This window comes from Prionailurus viverrinus, chromosome X (genome assembly GCF_022837055.1).
Source record: "Prionailurus viverrinus isolate Anna chromosome X, UM_Priviv_1.0, whole genome shotgun sequence".
In the NCBI taxonomy this organism is placed as follows: domain Eukaryota; kingdom Metazoa; phylum Chordata; class Mammalia; order Carnivora; family Felidae; genus Prionailurus; species Prionailurus viverrinus.
The window spans coordinates 17,224,811-17,241,701 of NC_062579.1; the positions used below are offsets into that span (position 1 = coordinate 17,224,811).

The 16,891-nt window shown below is 52.1% G+C and overlaps 1 protein-coding gene and 1 long non-coding RNA gene across 2 annotated transcripts in view; both read left to right on the top strand.

The window, feature by feature from the left end:
* Positions 1 to 3,843: 3,843 nt before the first annotated feature.
* LOC125157732 (transcription factor SPT20 homolog) lies at positions 3,844 to 7,017 on the top strand. The gene is made up of 3 exons (XM_047844658.1): positions 3,844 to 5,385; positions 6,148 to 6,706; positions 6,791 to 7,017. The coding sequence occupies exons 1-3, from the start codon at positions 3,844 to 3,846 to the stop codon at positions 7,015 to 7,017; spliced, it is 2,328 nt and encodes a 775-aa protein (XP_047700614.1).
* A 7,291-nt stretch (positions 7,018 to 14,308) lies between these two features.
* The window catches only part of LOC125157402 (uncharacterized), a 68,884-nt gene continuing 66,301 nt past the window's right edge, over positions 14,309 to 16,891 (top strand). Inside the window, exon 1 of the long non-coding RNA XR_007148967.1 lies at positions 14,309 to 14,437. This is a non-coding gene — a long non-coding RNA (uncharacterized LOC125157402). The remainder of the gene's footprint in view (positions 14,438 to 16,891) is intronic.

The following is a 16,891-nucleotide window of genomic DNA, read 5'->3' on the forward strand; positions in this document are numbered from 1 at the left end:
AAACCACAAAGGAAGAACAGCTCACATGGTGACCCTCTCAGACAAAAAGCACGGGTGGTACTTATGGAAGCAAAGCCGGCAAGTTTCCTGAGGGTGGACTGGTTGAATAATACCTAGCTTTTCAGTTCAAGATTGCTTCATTGGAATGAAGCTGCTCAAGGGCCCTTTACTGAATCCCAAGTCTGGTTGTAGTTCTTAGGAACTGTGTTTACCCTAAGATCTTTTACATACAAATAAGCTCTATGCCCAATGTGGGGCTTGAACTCAAGACATCTAGATCCAGAGACTTATGTTCTACTGACTCAGCCAGACAGGCAGCCAGGATGGCAGAGATTCTTTTCTTGACCAAACTTTCATCAGGCCCCTGAACCTTCTCCCAGGCCCATCTGTGCACTTCCCTGTAGAATCCAGTGTTGGCAAGAACCCTGCTAAGTCCGTTTAACCAGAACCCCCCCCCCTTCATTCCTGATCACGTTTCTCATCCTCCACCATCCCCCAGGAGATGCCTGATCACCCTGGCCTGTCTTTGGCACAGAATCCTGTTGGGTCTGTTTAGCCAGCATCCCCCATACCCGAGATGCTTCCTCTTAGTCCTTTCCCACCCACTGACCTGCACCCTGCTCCTTGGCCACAAGTTCCCACGTGCCCATGCTGTATTCGGAGCTGAGCCCCATCTGTCACCCCCCCACCCCCCCTCACCCCGGGAAATCCCATTGCAGGGGTCCCTAGACCTGTCGTGATGCTTCTGAATAAGGGCTGCCTTTCCATCTTTGTAACAGGCTGTGGGAGGGGCCTTGAGTCACATGATCTCCCAGAGCTACAGCATCCCCAAGGGATTTGCTGTCATGTGACTCGGGGCCTGATCACGGGAAAGACACATCAAGTCTCAGGGCAAGCGATGGAGGGTTAACCAGAGGTGAGGCCAACACACAACGTGTCCTCACCTTCACGTGCTCCCTGAGGTCCCTGTTCTCTGGCCGGTGCCTCTAACTAGCTGCAGCAGGGGAGAGGTGGCAAAATCCAGAGCTAGCCCTCGATGGGCATGGCACAGACCAGTTTGCTAATTGTAAATTAGCTCAATTACCTTGCAATTAACTGAACTCTCTTCATCCACGAGCATATCTTAGGCTGGCCATGAGTTTTCTCAGCGTGTGCATCTAGGTCAGGCGGCTGCAGGGGAGGGCAGCCATCGGAGTCCTTATAATCAGCCAGTGTGCTCATTAACGCGCTTGGAAGGCTCCAAGGACAGTGTGCACTCAGAGCAACTGTTTTTTAAACCCCCCATCTTGTGGCCGGACCAGGCAATTAGGGGGCGCAAGTGAAGGGGATGGCTGAACCACAACCGCGCTAAGCGCTGCCAGGCCAACTGACGCACGCTCGGATACACGCGCGGCCAGGCTGAGAACCTCGAGCAGTGCACCTGTGGCCAGGAGGCCTAGGGGTTCACCTGGTGACGGGTAAGGAGAGGGCCACAACCTCCGTCTTGGGCCGTGGTGGCTCTAGAGGTGACGCGAGTGTGCGCGTACGCTGCGGCACACACGCAACTGTCCGCTTCACTCGGATGGAGGACCGTTTCGCTTGTCCGTCCAGACAGATATACCACGGAGCACACGTCTCTGCAGCACCGAGAAGGGATGGCCCACTTCTCCCACTGAGTTTAGGTCTTGATTTCGCCTGACTCTTGATTTTGCCTCAGGTCATGATTTCACAAATTTGTGAGATCGAGTCCCATGTCGTTGGGCTCTGTGCTGTCAGAGCAGAGCCTGCTTGGGATTTTCTCTCTCTCTGTCTCTCTCTGTCTCTCTCTCTCAAAATAAATAAACAAACATTGGAAGAAAAAGAAAGAAAGAAAGAAAGAAAGAAAGGAAAAGAAAAGAAAGAAAGAAAGAAAGAAAAGAAAGAGAAAAAGAGAGAAAACTATGCTTTGGCCGTCCAGTCTGGTACTTAGCCTAATTTCGGGCAGGTGGGGGGTGGGAAAAAGAGATACGGGGAGGATGTGTAAAAGAATTAAGAGACTAAACTTGATTTCAAGCCCCCTTGAGGCGCTCCCCAAGTATCCGTTTGCCCAAAGATGGTTGATATGCAAGTTGAAAAGTATTCTTGTCTGTCCCTGAACCAGGGTCATCTTTCGGGAGCTCTGAGTGAAAAAGGTTTTAGTCCTCTTTCAATACAATGGATCTACTGTTCATGTAATTGTCATAATTGCCATTGGTTAAAATCCACATTGATTTTATTTTATTTTTTAATTTTTAAAAAATCTTTATTTTTGAGGGGGAGAGAGAGAGAGACAGAGCACGAGCCAAGGAGGGGCAGAGAGAGAGGGAGACACAGAACCCGAAGCAGGCTCCAGGCTCCGAGCCGTCAGCACGGGGCTCGAACCCACGAACAGTGAGATCATGACCTGAGCTGAAGTGGGACATTTAACTGACCGAGCCACCCAGGCGCCCCAATCCACCTTGATTTCATAGTTGTGTGAAATTCGGGACTTTCGCCGGTCTGTCTTGTCTTCTTTTCCTTTGTGAGGCTTTTCCATGAACCCCTATTATCGCCACGTCTCACATAAACGTCAAGAGATTCTTTTCAAAACCTGTCCCAAAAGGCCGGCACACCTCAAGGCGACAACGTTAGTGGGAAACAAGGGCCCATCCGCGATCTACGACCCGCACACCTCACCCCAAAGCCATCCTTAGGACCTTGGCGGTGGTCTTACAGGGAGGGTGATCGCGGAAGTGCGCTGCCATCAGCGGGGACAACAGTCCCCGGCTCCATCACATGCAAATCGCCTTTCCAAACAAATAGTTTAATCCTGAAGTGCAATTCACAGACGATACGACTTGCCTACCGCATCGTTTGTAAAACGCCCTTCCTGTGACACACGGGGAAGTAACAAGATAAAGACTTAAGTGTCAGGAAGGCATGCCAGGTGCACGTCTGACGACCGTCAGGCAGGAGATCAGTGGCAGATTCAAGGAAGGAGGACATCTGACGCCTGCACCAGATTAGATTCGGCGAGCCTCCACGTAGGCAGGCAGGAGCTACGGACGCGGACTCGGGGTTGGGGGTTGGGGGTTGGGGGTTGGGGGTTGGGGGTTGGGGGCGGGGTGTGCCACAGCGGCGACGGGCGACGGGCACCGGGAGCAGCCCTGCCGTTCCCGACGGGAGACGCAGAAACCGTGCACAATTCTGGGTGAGGCGCTGGCCAAGAAGAGAAGCGCACAGCTTGCGCCGCTGCCCCGACAGCCGCATTCCTGCGCGAATTGGCGTGGACTCGAACCGTGGCAGAAAGTAGGTTATTTGTCGGGCCGTTGCTTCTGCTTCGGTGGCGTGCTTTCCCCGTTACGGGGAAAGGAAAGGTCGGCCCTGCGGCGGCAGCGGAAGTGCGGGCTGCGGGGCCTCGTGGCCCGGAGGCGCAGGCGACAATAGGATGAGGCTTGAGGCCTGACGCCTGCGGCCTGCAGGGAGCGCGCATGCGCAGGAGCGGATTGTCGGCTGCTCCGGCCGGGAGGGAGGGGGGAGCTGGGGGGCGGGGGGAGAGCGGGGGGGAGGGCGGGGGGCTCACATCCACTTCCGGCCCAGCCCGCGGCCGCTCCAGAGCCGCGCGGTGGCGGCTCCGACACGTGTTGTTGGCTTTGGATGCCCAGATCGCAGGTATGTCGTGCGGTGCTTTCCCGGCGCGCGTTTCTTGCCGTCCATTTGGAAGTTAGGCTGGTGGCTGCACTGTGGAGTGGCGGCGTCTGCAAGACTCTACCTCTACCTCCACGTGAAAGACGGGACCTTCACCCGGCTCTTCAAGGCGCTTGCACTTGCGCTTGCCCTTCTCTTTAGGGCCCCTGTTGTGCCACGATGCAGCAGGCTTTAGAACGAGCTCTGGACCGTGCGGAGTATGTCATTGCCAGTGCCCAGCAGAGGCCTCCTAAAAGGAAAGGCTCAGCGAGTGGGGGCGCATCTCTGGATGAAAAACTTTATGACCTGTATGTGGAAGAATGCGGGAAGGAGCCTGAGGCTACGGAGGAATTAAGAAGCAACGTGAACTTGTTGGAGAAGCTCCTGAGGAGAGAGTCGTTGCCGTGCTTAGTGGTCAACCTATACCCAGGAAAGGAGGGATATTCGCTGATGCTCGAGGGCGAAAATGGATCCTATTCGGAGACCATTCGACCGCCTTACGAAGAAGGGGAGTTGCTCGAATACTTGGATGCTGAACAATTACCTCCTGCTCTGGTGGATCTCCTGGAAAAATCTCAGGTTAACTTTTTTCACTCTGGGTGTGTCATAGCCCAGGTACGGGACTACCGGCAGTGCAGTCGGGAACCTCCCGGCTACACGAGCAGGCATGTTCTCCTGCGGCCAACGATGCAGACGTTAGCCTGCGACGTGCAGTCCATGACCAGCGATGACCAGACCTGGACCCAGGAAGACAGGCTTTTGCTGGAGAGCCAGCTGATCTTAGCCACGGCCGAACCGCTGTGTCTTGATCCTTCTGTATCAGTAGCCTGCACTGCAAACAGGCTGCTCTATAACAAGCAAAAGATGAACACTGGCCCCATGAAAAGGAGCTTCAAGAGGTATTCTGCACCCTCCCTGAACCGGCAGCAGGAGCTGTCTCATCGTCCACCTCCTCCTGAGCTGAGAGCATGGGCCTCTTGCAAGAAAAGCAGAGAAAGGCAAGCAGGTCCGCAGCACGACCTCAAAATTTCTAAAGCGGGGAACTGCGTCGATATGTGGAAACAGAGACCCTGTGACTTGGCCGTACCTTCCGGAGTGGACGTGCAGAAATACGCCAGGGGGAAGAAGTCCGCCAGATACGATGGCTCGCCACCGACGGCCTGGCCAGCCCACAAGGTAGAAGGTGATTCCGTATTGGGCTATGAAGCTGGCGGTGAGTCTCAGACAGCGCAGCTGACTTCCGTGCAGCCGCCGAATGACCCACCTTTGTCTGGAAGAAGAAGGCCCTGCAAAGAAGCCAGACGTGAGGGACAGGGGTCTCCTCCGCACTCCTCCACAGACGACCATCCAGACAGTGTCCGGCCTGGCTCAAAGATGGATGCTGGGACGGAAGCCATTCGGTCAGCTGTCTTGGTCCAGCGCAAGGCCAAGTGTCCCGCCACCGCGTCACACGGCTCCAGTGGCCCAGCCAGCCTCAGCCAGCCGCCTCCCGGGAAGGAAACAGCACAGCCTGAGACGGTGTCGGTTTGGTCTTCAGTCCTGGGAAAGGGAGTCAGCCATCCACCTCTACGCTTCAGACTTTCCTGGAGCTCAGGAGGGACTCGGTCAGGCAACAGTTTCACCCCAGTGGAGGCAAGCGGCTTCTTTAAATCTCCGGCTCCTGCTCCTGCTCCCGCTCCTGCTCCTCAGCCCCCGAGTCTTTCCCAGAATTCGTCTGTGGACGTGAATCGAGTGAGCATGTTTCCCGCAGCCGCCCTGTCCAGCAGCAGCTCGCCACAAGGAACCCTGGCCCCCCCAGTCACGGCCAACTCCCAGCAGTCCTCTGCGGGAGCGACTCGTGGTAGCACGCTTCCTGCGGCCACACTGTCCACCGCCGGCTCATCACAGACAACCCTGGCCCCCCCGGTCACGGCCAACTCCCAGCAATCCCCTGTGAGAGTGATTCGGGTTAGCCCGCTTCCTGCGGCCACACCGTCCACCGCCAGCTCATCACAGACAACCCTGGCCCCCCCGGTCACGGCCAGCTCCCAGAAGCCCTCTGTGAAACAGGTGACTCAAGGTAGCATGCTTCCCGCGGCCACCCTCTCCACTACCGGCTCATCACAGACAACCCTGGCCGCCCCGGTCACGGCCAACTCCCAGCAGTCCTCTGCGGGAGCGACTCGAGGTAGCCTGCTTCCTGCAGCCACACTGTCCACCGCCGGCTCATCACAGACAACCCTGGCCCCCCCGGTCACGGCCAACTCCCAGCAATCCCCTGTGAGAGTGATTCGAGTTAGCCTGCTTCCTGCAGCCACACTGTCCACCGCCGGCTCATCACAGACAACCCTGGCCCCCCCGGTCACGGCCAACTCCCAGCAGTCCTCTGCGGGAGCCACTCGAGTTAGCCCGCTTCCTGCAGCCACACCGTCCACCGCCGGCTCATCACAGACAACCCTGGCCCCCCCGGTCAGGGCCGGCTCCCAGAAGCCCTCTGCGAAACAGGTGACTCAAGTTAGCATGCTTCCCGCGGCCACCCTACCCACTACCGGCTCATCACAAAGAAGCCTGGCCACCCAGGTCACGGCCCGCTCCCCTGGCCCCAACATCATCCAGCTGGCGGGCCCGGTCTGTGGAGCCCAGGCTTTGGCGAGGGGTTCCAGCCCCGGGCAGGGCTCTACCGCTGGGGCCACAGATCCTGCGGGAATCCAGCCCGGCAGCCTGCCCTCGGGAGCTCGGCCACCAAATGCAGTGCGCACTGCAGCACAGGCTGCGTCTCCAGTCCGCGTTCAGTTTTTTTTAAAAAATGCTTCAGGCCTCAAGCCGGTGACTCTGCTGGAGCTTCCGCAAGGTTCGCCCCCTTTGAACGCCCAGCAGCAGCCAGAGCAGCGGCTCTATCAGTTGATTCCACAAGCACAACTTCAGCAAGCCTCCGCTTCTGGTCCTTGGCAGCCAGTGCCACGGGGTCCCGGTGCCCGAGGCCCAGCCCCTCCAGAGACGGCCTCACCTGCTCAGCAGGCCGTTGTCCTGAACCTCCTGGGACAGGGCCGGGGCCGGGGCCGGGGCCGGGGCCGGGGACAGGGACAGGGACAGGGGAGTTTGCTGCAGCCCCAGGCAGCTGTGTTGTCTCTGCTTGGCTGTGCTGCAGAGAACCAGGGAAGAGCCCGGCCGAGCGGCCCTCGGCACACGCTGCAGCTGTCCCCTGCCTCGCAGCCGTGGCCACAGCAGCAGGCGCAACAGCATAGAATCTTGCAGCACCCGGTGGCCGTGACAACCGTAGCCACCCAGACGGCTCAGCCTTCTTGGGGCCAGCGGGCCGCAAGCCAGTCCGAAGGTAAAAAGAACAGAGGCCCGCCTTCCCCTCCCAGATCCTGAGTCTCGCTCATTTCCTCTCTTTTTAAAAACACCAGAGCGTCGGCCCAAGTGAACTCCGAGGTTTTCCTTCGTTTGGGGTTTTTTGGTTTTTGCTCTTTTAACGTGTCAGCATCTTACCTTTAGATGTACGAACTCTGTACAGAAGCACAACCTCGTGAGTTTTGCACAGAAACAAGGCAGTGATTTAAGAAACTGGGATCGTTTTGCTTAAAGTGATCGAAGTGCCCAGTTCAGTAGTGCTCAGTATATTCACACTGCTGCGCAGCGCGTCTCTAGAATTGCTTTCATCCTGCAGAAGCGACGCTCTTGTCCCCGTCAAGCACCAGCTCCCCATTTCCCTGTCCCCCAGCCCAGGCATGCACGGTATCATTTTCTGTGTCCGCGAGTGTGACTGCTTTAGAGCCTTCGGATAAAGTGCACTCGTGGAACAGGAGGTGTCCTTCTGTGACTGGCTTACTTCACTTAGCGTAACGTCGTCACCGTCAAGGCTCACCCCTGACGCGTTGTAGCGTGGACGGGAAGGCCATAGGTTTTTATGGGGCGCCTGGGTGGCTCAGTCGGTTAAGGGTCTGGCTTCAGCTCAGGTCATGATCTCGCGATTTGTGAGTTCGAGCCCCGCGTTGGGCTCTGTGCTGAGAGCTCGGAGCCTGGAGCCTGCTTCAGATTCTGTGTCTCCCTCTGTCTCTGCCCCTCCCCTGCTCATGCTCCCCCCCCCCCGCCCCCCGTCTCTCTGTCTCTCTCTCAAAAAATGAGCGAACGTTAAAAAAAAAAATTTAATGGTGTCACTGCACACAATCGGTACTGAACTGACCTATTAATGTTTATCTATTTTTGAGAGAGAGAGAATGCACGAGTTGGGGGAGAGTCCGAGAGAGAGGGAGACACAGAATCCGAAGCAGGCTCCAGGCCCTGAGCGGTCAGCACAAAGCCCGACGGCGGGGCTTGAACTCCCAAACTGTGAGGTCATGACCTGAGCCGAAGTCGGGTGCTTAACCAACTGCGCCACCCGGGCGCCCCTGAAGTGACCTGTTAAATAGGAGAAACACCTTTCAGAAGAACGTCGTTTGGTGTGTGTCAAAAAGGTTCGCGTGCAGCGTATTAAATGCAATCCTTACGAATTAGTTTTGAAAGAAACTGTGAAAACTGCCAAAAGATGATGCTTGTCAGGCTCACATGGAGGATGTGGGAGCCCTCCCAACGTGCGGAGTGGCTCAGGGGCGCCCGTGTTGGGGGCGGTCCACAGGCTGAGCTCAGCCCTTCTCCTCCAGGTACAATCACTGGGCCTGAAAAGGCACTTGTGGGAGGTCTTTGCTTTCTCCCTATCAAATCATTTGCTTGTTTTAGAACTCCAGGTTATTTGCAGAAATTGAACAGCTAAACATTTGAAAATGAGTTTTGCTTGTTTGCTTTTCAAGCGTTGGCTACCTTGGTCACTTCTGAGGTGGAATCCACCCCCCCGGCCCCCCACCCATTCCTGCCTGTCCCCTCCCGGTGATCATCACTTGTTCGGCAGCCCCTGCTCCCTCGTGTCTGTCCCTTCTGTCTTGTGTCAGTGGGGCTCAGCAGATCCCCGAAGTTCGTTCTCTTTCGCCTTTCTTTTTATCGAGGTGTAATTCACAGAAGCGACAAGGAACCATTTTAAAGTTACGGCCGCGTGGCATTGAGTGCCTTTACGTTGCTGTGCGACCACCTCTTCTATTTCCAAAACGTTTTCATCACCCCAGAGAAATCTCTGCAGCCACTAAGCACGGGGGTCCCGTCCTCCCCTCCCCCCAGCCCCGGAAACACCAATCTGCTTTCTGGTCTGTGGACTTTCCTGTTCTAGATGCTTGCCAATGATGGAGTCAAATGGTACGTGACCTTTTTTTGTCTGGCCTCGTTCACTTGGCATAGTGTTCCAGGTTCCTCTTCGGTGTGACACGGATCGGGCTTCGTCCGTTCTTTCATGGCTGAATAATATTCCCTTGTCAGCATAGACCGCATTTAGCTCCTCCGTTATCCACTGATGGACACGGAGGTTGCTTCCAGCCTTTGGGCATTGTGAACGGCGTTGCTAGGATCATTGGCGTTTGGGAGCTTCGTCTATTTTGTTCCCTTGCCGTTTCCAAAGGGCAACCTGTCCACATAAAATTTGTTTTCTACGTACACACGCATGTGTCCCTGCCTCTTGCCCTAAGAAAGAAGGGAAATGTGGCCTGGCAGTTCCAAAAGAGATGAGTGAAAAGGCGGGTAACCGGTGAGTGACTCCCACGTGATCGACCCGGCTGTGCTAATGTGCTACGGATCCTGGCGACGGAGGATTTTGGCCAACTTCAAGCAAACAAGTCAGATGTGCCACGTGAGGGACAGGGAGCCCATGAGAGCTTTGTGTAACCCATCGTGGACATCTTTGGGTGTGGTGGCTGCGCTTTGAAGAAGTGAACTTGCTCAGGAGAGTGTGTGCTAGGCCTTGGGAACCAGCTAGACGCCCGTGCTCAGAATCTCACCTGATTCGATGTACTTGTTTCCTTTTGCCCTCTATCTGGCCCTTTTTTTGTACTGGTGACCCTTGAACCGGGTGGGGGTTAGGGGCGCCGATTCCCCACGAAGTCAAAAATCTGTGTGTAGCTTTTGCGTAACCAAAAACTTAATCCCTAATAGCCTACTGTTGACCAAACACCTTACCGCTCACTTAAACAGTCGAGTAATATATTTTGTACGTTGTATGCATTATAGACTGTATTCTTACAATAAAGTAAGTAGAAAAAATCAAATGTTAAGGCAGTTATTAGGAAGAGAAAATATTGTGTGGCATGTATCAAGTAAAATCTGTATATAAGTGGGCCCATGAAGTTCAAACTCGTGTTGTTCAAGGTTGAACATTTTGCAGGGAGACACCAACTGAACTTGTGCTTGAGCAATGTGATGCTCGCCTCCTGGACCAGCAAATAAATTCAGCTTTGTGTCAAATCACCATTTGGTGGCCTTTATTTCCTTGTAAAGATCCTTCCTTAGGCTGCAACTTCAGCCAAGTTCCCTTTTGAGGATATTAACTGGCTGTATGTTGTGAAGGACCTTTACATTGATTTGAGTATCTTGAGAGCTTGGAGGCTCTTCCCTACCCCAGGTCAAATTCATCATCTTAGTCTGAAATTAGGTCACGCAGGTTCTGTCTTTATGAGGTTAGGGCCCACCACGGTCCATGGTTGTGTGAAAGTAGGTGGCCTCAGAATGCACAGGGAGCAGGGAAGATGGCACAGGGGATGGTCATCCAGGAAAATCCAGGTGAGGCTAGTATAGCAGGACGTGTCTGGCAGTTGGGGCCTCTGTCACAGGAAGAAGTTTGGCAACAGAATTATATTTTTTGAGGCTATCTGCAAGTGCAGGGAGGCGTCTGGTTAGGTCACCGCTGTCCAGTAGAAGTATAATTTGGGCCTCATATATAATTTTAAATTTTCTAGTAGTCACATTTTAATATGTAAATGGAAACAGGAGAAATTGCCCTTAATAATTAATTTTACTTGATATATTGAAAAGGTTATCATTTCTACATGTAATTAATATTTTAATATACTTAATGAGATATTTTACATTGTTTCATTTTTACTAAATCTTCAAAATCCAGACAGTTAAAGCCTTTCTCAAGTCAGATGCTAGATTTTCACCAAAAATACTTGATCTGTACTTAGATTCTACGGTTGAAAATGTAGATTCACCTTCCAAATATACTTAGAAGTTTTCCAATAATTGGGTCAAGGACCAGTTTTTAAATTTAAATTAGTAAAAAAAAAATACTTCCTCAGCCTCACTAGCCACGTTTCACGTGGTCAGTTGCCACATCTGCCTATGGTGCCAATTGGGTAGGGCAGTTCTAGAGGGACAAACAGCAGAGCAGATCATAGAGACTAAGCCTCAGGCATGAACTGGCCCCAGTGCTGGAGAAGAGGCAGGAACCAACCATCGGAGCACATGGTTGGAGGGGGGTGACCATTGCTGACTGTGTGTTATGCCAGAGCTCCCAGAAACGCTCAGGGCTTCTGGTCACCTGGACCTGTAGCCGCGGGGAGAGAACAAGCGACCCCAGCCCTGGGGCAGGGTGGGGTAGCAGAGACCCGGAAAACGGAAAACGGGTCAGCTCTTTCCCAGGGTCTGCCCCGCCAGATTCAAAATGCTAATGAAGGGGGCTGAAACCATCCCAGCAGTTTATATTCACCCATCCCACCTCTGCCCCTAGAGGTCTTGGAACCTTTGGGAATTGGAGACAGGAGACCCACCCCCTGCTGTTTCACTCTTCTTCCCTGTCCATTTTCTTGATCTCTTGCTCCTCAGCATGGATGAAGTCACAGCAACCATGACTTGGTAATTGTGGGAGCTGGGGTGATGGGTACATGGAGGATCACCATGTTATTCTCACTACTTTGGCATATATTTGTTTTTTTAAAACTTTTTTTTTTAACATTTATTTATTTTTGAGAGACAGAGCGCAAGCAGGGGTGGGGCAGAAAGAGGGAGATACAGAATCGGAGGCAGGCTCCAGGCTCGGAGCTGTCAGCACAGAGCCCTGAGATCATGAGATCATGACCTGAGCCGAAGTCGAAAGCTTAACCGTCTGAGCCACTCGGGCGCCCCTACTTTGGCATATGTTTGTGATTGGCTATATATATCCATTTGAACAGTCAAGTTCCTGATGTCCCCACAGCCCCATTACACACCTTGCCCCATCCCAACCCTCGTCTTGTGCCAAAGTCCTGCCAGGCCTGGCCCTCGGCTTGCCCTTCCTTCTTTCCCGCTTCACTCTCATAAGCCGCAGGCAGCAAAGGGTGTGCGAGTTAATTGTTAAATTCAGTTCAACAAGTTCCTCATTAGGGACAAATTACCCGAGTTTGAAATCTGCTAATTTTCCAATCAGAGTGAGTGTTTGCACTTGTGATTTGGAAATAATTACCATATGGTAAAAGCAAAACCTATGTGGGGAGGAAAGTAAAGGTGAGGGAGGACGGTTGCTTATTCGGGCTTCTTCCCCGGTAACTCGAGTTAGCATATGCAGATTAGCTGCGGTGCCTCTGCGCTTCGGGTGGGAAGGCTCACCTGTGGCACTGTTTTGCAAAAGCTGTTTACTTCATGTGCTAATGCTCCTGAAAGGTGACCTTGGCCTTGAAGGGAGAGCGGTGTGGCCTTTCGAGGGCTGAATTGGTTCTGGAAAGAGAAGAGCCTTTTGAATTTAGCTCTTTCATCTGAAAATACATCTATACTTTTGCTTTCATTTGTCATCAGTCTAAAGCTTCTGCTTGAGTTACAAATGGAAACATTTCCTTGGGGGTGGAAGTGGTGGGTCTAAATATCCTTGGGGTGATTTTGCCATGGATTGTATTGAGAGAAAGCACATCTGAAAGCATTTGAAGAACTGTGGGGTAAGAATTGCTGGAGAATACCACCATGCTCTGAAGTGTAGAAATCTGGCCCATCAACTTTCAGTACTTTGGCCAGGTCCCAATTACTAATCTACTTCTCTATTAGTAGTTCAGGGCATTTGGAACCCTGTGGTAAAGAATAGACAAGGTTTCAGGTAAGGTACAAGCCAGTGCGGAAACACTCCTCCTGAGGCTTTGCTTTTCGAATTTGGAGCCCGGAAGAGCTTGTCTCCCCTGAGAAGGCAGCGACCCTGCCCCTTTCTGGTAACGGGAATTGTACAAGTTCTCAGGTTTCCCTTTTCACTTCAGCTGACAGGAAACTCAAAACCAAATGTGAAGCTGGAACCACCACGTTTACATTTATGGTTAGCTCTTCAGCATTCCCTTGCTCTTTAAAATTTTTTTTTCTTTCTATTTTAGTAGTTCTTTTTACCTTTTTTCATAGACTGCTTCAAATCTTTTGTCAAAGTTAACTGGGAAACTAATGCCTCCCGACCATGGTGAACAAATATATAAATACATAGTAGCTTCTCTTTGTTTACATACCCTGCCTCTAATCTTTGAATAACGTTGCCCATTAGCTATTATTATCCTCTGAGGACTGAAGAAACTGAGGGTCAGATAGGCCTGGCCTGAAGCAGTACAAGTAGTAAGTGGCACAGTTGCTATTTTCCGTGTCCTTCTAAATCCATGCCTGTGCCTGGGTACATGTAACTGATGTGTTGACAGCCCTCAACTCAGTGGTGGACTGTATACATGTAACTCTTTTGTTTTTTCCAATCACTGCTTTCAACTGTGTGGCACCAAGCCTCTTTTCCCATTCTTTAATGACACCTTGGGCATATCTCATAACTTTGAGGGTTATCTTGGTTGGTAAACCTGGCCAATCCCAATCCCAATCCCAATATTATATCTTCTGGTTTTAGGGTCAGAGAGAGAAGGGAGACAGAGAACTCCTGTGGATATGGTCCTTTTCCAGGTCTGATGCCATGATCTTGTGAGGGGGGTGGGGGGGTCTCTGCCTTGGAGGCCGTGCTGTTTTTCATCCGGGTTCCTCCTTCCCCGGGGCATCCCTCAGCAAAGGGCAGCTTTGCCTGCTGATTCCCACGCCCTTCTGCCGGTTCTGTCTCCCATCTCCCGGACAGCCCTCTACGTAAGCCCTGTGCTCCTCCACATGGAGCTTTGGGAACTGCTAAGGTCCGTTTCCCAGCTCTGAAGGCTGGGAGTGATGGTCCCATTTTCTTTCCAGGCACATTACGCCTCAGTACTTTTGGAGCTTCTGACGTTTAGATGTTTCTTGACCACCAGGGGGCACCAGACTCCAGGTTCACGCACAACACATCACTGAGCGTGTTTGTTAAGCCCGGGCAAAAATTCCCTCGCCCAGAGCTCTCAGGGCCGCAGAGTGGGCCTGCGGGTCTGTGCAGCTCAGCGAGGGTCCAGGCAGGAAACCGGGTGCCAACCTGCCTGTCCTGCAGACCTTCCCACTGCCCTCGAGCAGCTCTCTCAGGGGTGTCCCTTACCTGTCTCTCGGTTTGGGAGAGCAGGAGGGCACCGGTACATCTCCTCTCCCCTGGAGAAAGCAGCCTCTCACCAGGAACACTCAGCTCCCCTTCCTGCCCTCCCCGGCCCTGTCGTGTCGACATAGGTTGGTGGGTGGCGAGCGGGGGGGGGGGGGGGGGGAGGTCGCAGGGAGCCGTAATGGGGGCCAGCTGTTCCATTTCTCGGTCCTTTTGTCTGAGAGCACGCGTCTGCTGGGTTGGAAGGCTGGAGCCCCTCCTCAGCATGTAGGCGCACCTGATGCTTCCTGATCGCAGCGTTGGGCTTTAGCAGCTCTGGCACCACCGGACAAGTCCTGTTGCACGCACGCCCACACACGCACGCACACGTACGCGCCTGCACGCACCCACAGCTTCCCAGCCGCCTTTTGTCGTCTCGATCCAGGGTCTCTGGCTTTGCCGTCCCGGTTTCCAATGGGAATGGGCAGAGGTCTCTAGCTGGTGGGACAGTTTTTCGAAGGAATGTTCGGGGTGAGTTTTCTAAAGTGTTTGAGACTTGAGTGAGAAGTCCGTGGCGAAGGCGGCGAGGGGGGGAGGGCGGGGGCAGCTCGGGAAGCTTTCACCCTCCACCCCTATTACCGCTACGGGGGGCATTCTTTGATATGAAAAAGATGTTCTGGAAGAGTTGTGAAGTGGTACGCAAAAATAGCTTCACAGCAAATCCCTTCATGCCCCGCCCCCACCCAGCAGGCTTACTCTTGGGTTCTAAGCAGCTCTTTCCAGAAGTGTTGGAGCTTCTGTGCCAGAGGTGGAGGGGGAAGCGGGTGATTATAAGAAGTGGTATTTGGGGCTATGCATCTTCTTTACACTCTGAGAAACCAGAGTTATTTTGAAATTACTATTTTTGGCGTTGTTTGGAGAGTGTGGCCTTTGAAGGTGCGATTATGGGGGCCTATGGTTATCGGTAATGATGAGGTCTAAGGTAAAACCACTGGAGTGGCCTCCTGGTGCAGGTGGTGAACACAATCACTGGAAAAGAGGTCAAGGGAACCAGGGGCCAGACTATTGGCAGGCTCATCTATCTACGTGGCTGGAAATCACCAAGAACTCTTACAGTGTAGTGATGAGCTAGACCCTAGAATCTTCAAGGTGTGCAGGGATGTTGTTGACTTCCCGCAGTGGGGAAGAAGAATGGTTTGGTTTTAGGGGTCAGTTAGACCCAAGATATCCCTTAATACTGGTTGTGGGAGACTTCTTCAGTGTCATCTTTTAAATACTGAGAGCATACTTACATGCAAGGCCTTTTGCTTCATACTTGGCGGAGTCAGGCACCTGTTCCATCTGCTGTGGGATTAAAGGTTACTCAGGGAAAAGAGTTTGTAACTACATGCGGTGATCGATGTTAACTAGACTCACCGCGGTAATCATTTTGCAGTGTATACACATGTCAGATCATTATGTTGTGCACCTAAGAGGAACGTTATGGGTTCTATTTTACCACACATAGCAACCGACTCTGATATCCACGTATCTTAAGAGATAGGTTTCTCTACAAATAACACTCTAAAGGACAGCTTTATAGTAACAGAAAACAAAACAGGATCATGGCCTTTACTCACACCACCATCCTGGCCAGGACGGTGGGACAGAGACTTGAGTAAATGTTCCAGTTCTAAGTTTATGACATGGCACTGGCTCTGTGCCACACAATAGCGTCTGCCTCTCTGTACCTGTAGGAAGGCAACATTTTTTTCTGAGATTTTTCACCAGCGGTTGGGGTGGCAGTTTTAAGATTAAGCATTACAAGTCCAAGAAGCTTAAATCTTAAAATAGAAAAAAGAAAAAGGTCATAGAGAAGTTTAACAAATTAAATATGAAATGGATAACATGAAATTGGCGATGTTCGACCATTTTTGCCCAATTAAAATGGCAGTTTCATATGACTCAGTTGAGTATCTACAGTTTCAGTCTTGAATGCCCGGTGAGAAATAGGAAGTTAATTTGGTAGGTACTGGGGAGCCACCCCTGGAGGGAAATGCTATGATTGGAGCTGGTTTAACACAGTTGGTCCGGCAGGAATGTGAAGGAGGGACTGGAGGGGGAGAGACTGGATTAAACCTGACTATCATACCCATTGAATTGAAATACACCTCTACCTTTGCATCCATAGTACCAAACGATTGCGAAGCTAAATTTGCACTAACCTTCTAAGTTAAAGATGGAGAGTTTAAATGTCTCCCCAGAGATAGGCTTCCGTGGGTGGGCGGGCTGTGAGAATGGTTTTTTATGCTCCAGTAGATCCAAATCTTGGCAAGCTGTTCTACCAACTTGATTAAAACAACAATAACAACGACAGCAACAGTCTCTTACCTACATCAAGGGGGAAAGGAGGCATCTTCGAATCCACGGCTCTCCATGATTGCTTTCCCGTCGCACAGAGCCCACACGGCCTGCTGAGACGCCCTTCCTGAAATGAATTCTCTTGAGAAACATAGATTTATATCTGCAGATAATACTGTGGATGGCATTTTCAATTTTTAATACTTTTTTGAGCTTAAGGCAGACTGACAAAGGAATAAAATCCCATGAGAATAAAATCACAGGGCTTTTTGGGCAAGCTTCCAAGTCACAGAATAGGCAAAATAGCAGGGACTACTCTTCACCGTTTCTCAAACTTTAGTGTGCATCCAGAATCACTGGAGGCCTTGTTAGAACACAGACCGCTGAGCCTCACCCTCTGGATTTCTGATTCAGTAGACCCGAGTGGGTGGGGCTCGAGAATGTGCACCTCTAACATGTTCTCAGCTGAGGCTGATGCTTCTGGCCCCGGGACCACACTTTGAGAATGCTGCTGTACTCTGACTGAGGAAAGGTCTGAATGTGCCTGAGGGAGGGGGGCGCTGCTTCAGGAGAAAGAGAAGCATGAAAGGTTAAAAAAGAAAAAAAGAAGGCTAGAATACTCAGGTAACTGCTGTCATCCAGATG

Coding starts and splice junctions, on each gene's coding strand:
- LOC125157732 (XM_047844658.1), top strand. CDS start 3,844: ATGCAGCAGGCTTTAGAACGAGCTCTGGACCGTGCGGAGTATGTCATT. Junction 5,386..6,147: donor CCCAGAATTCGTCTGTGGAC/GTGAATCGAGTG, acceptor TCTGCGAAACAG/GTGACTCAAGTTAGCATGCT. Junction 6,707..6,790: donor GGGCCGGGGCCGGGGCCGGG/GCCGGGGCCGGG, acceptor GCTGTGCTGCAG/AGAACCAGGGAAGAGCCCGG.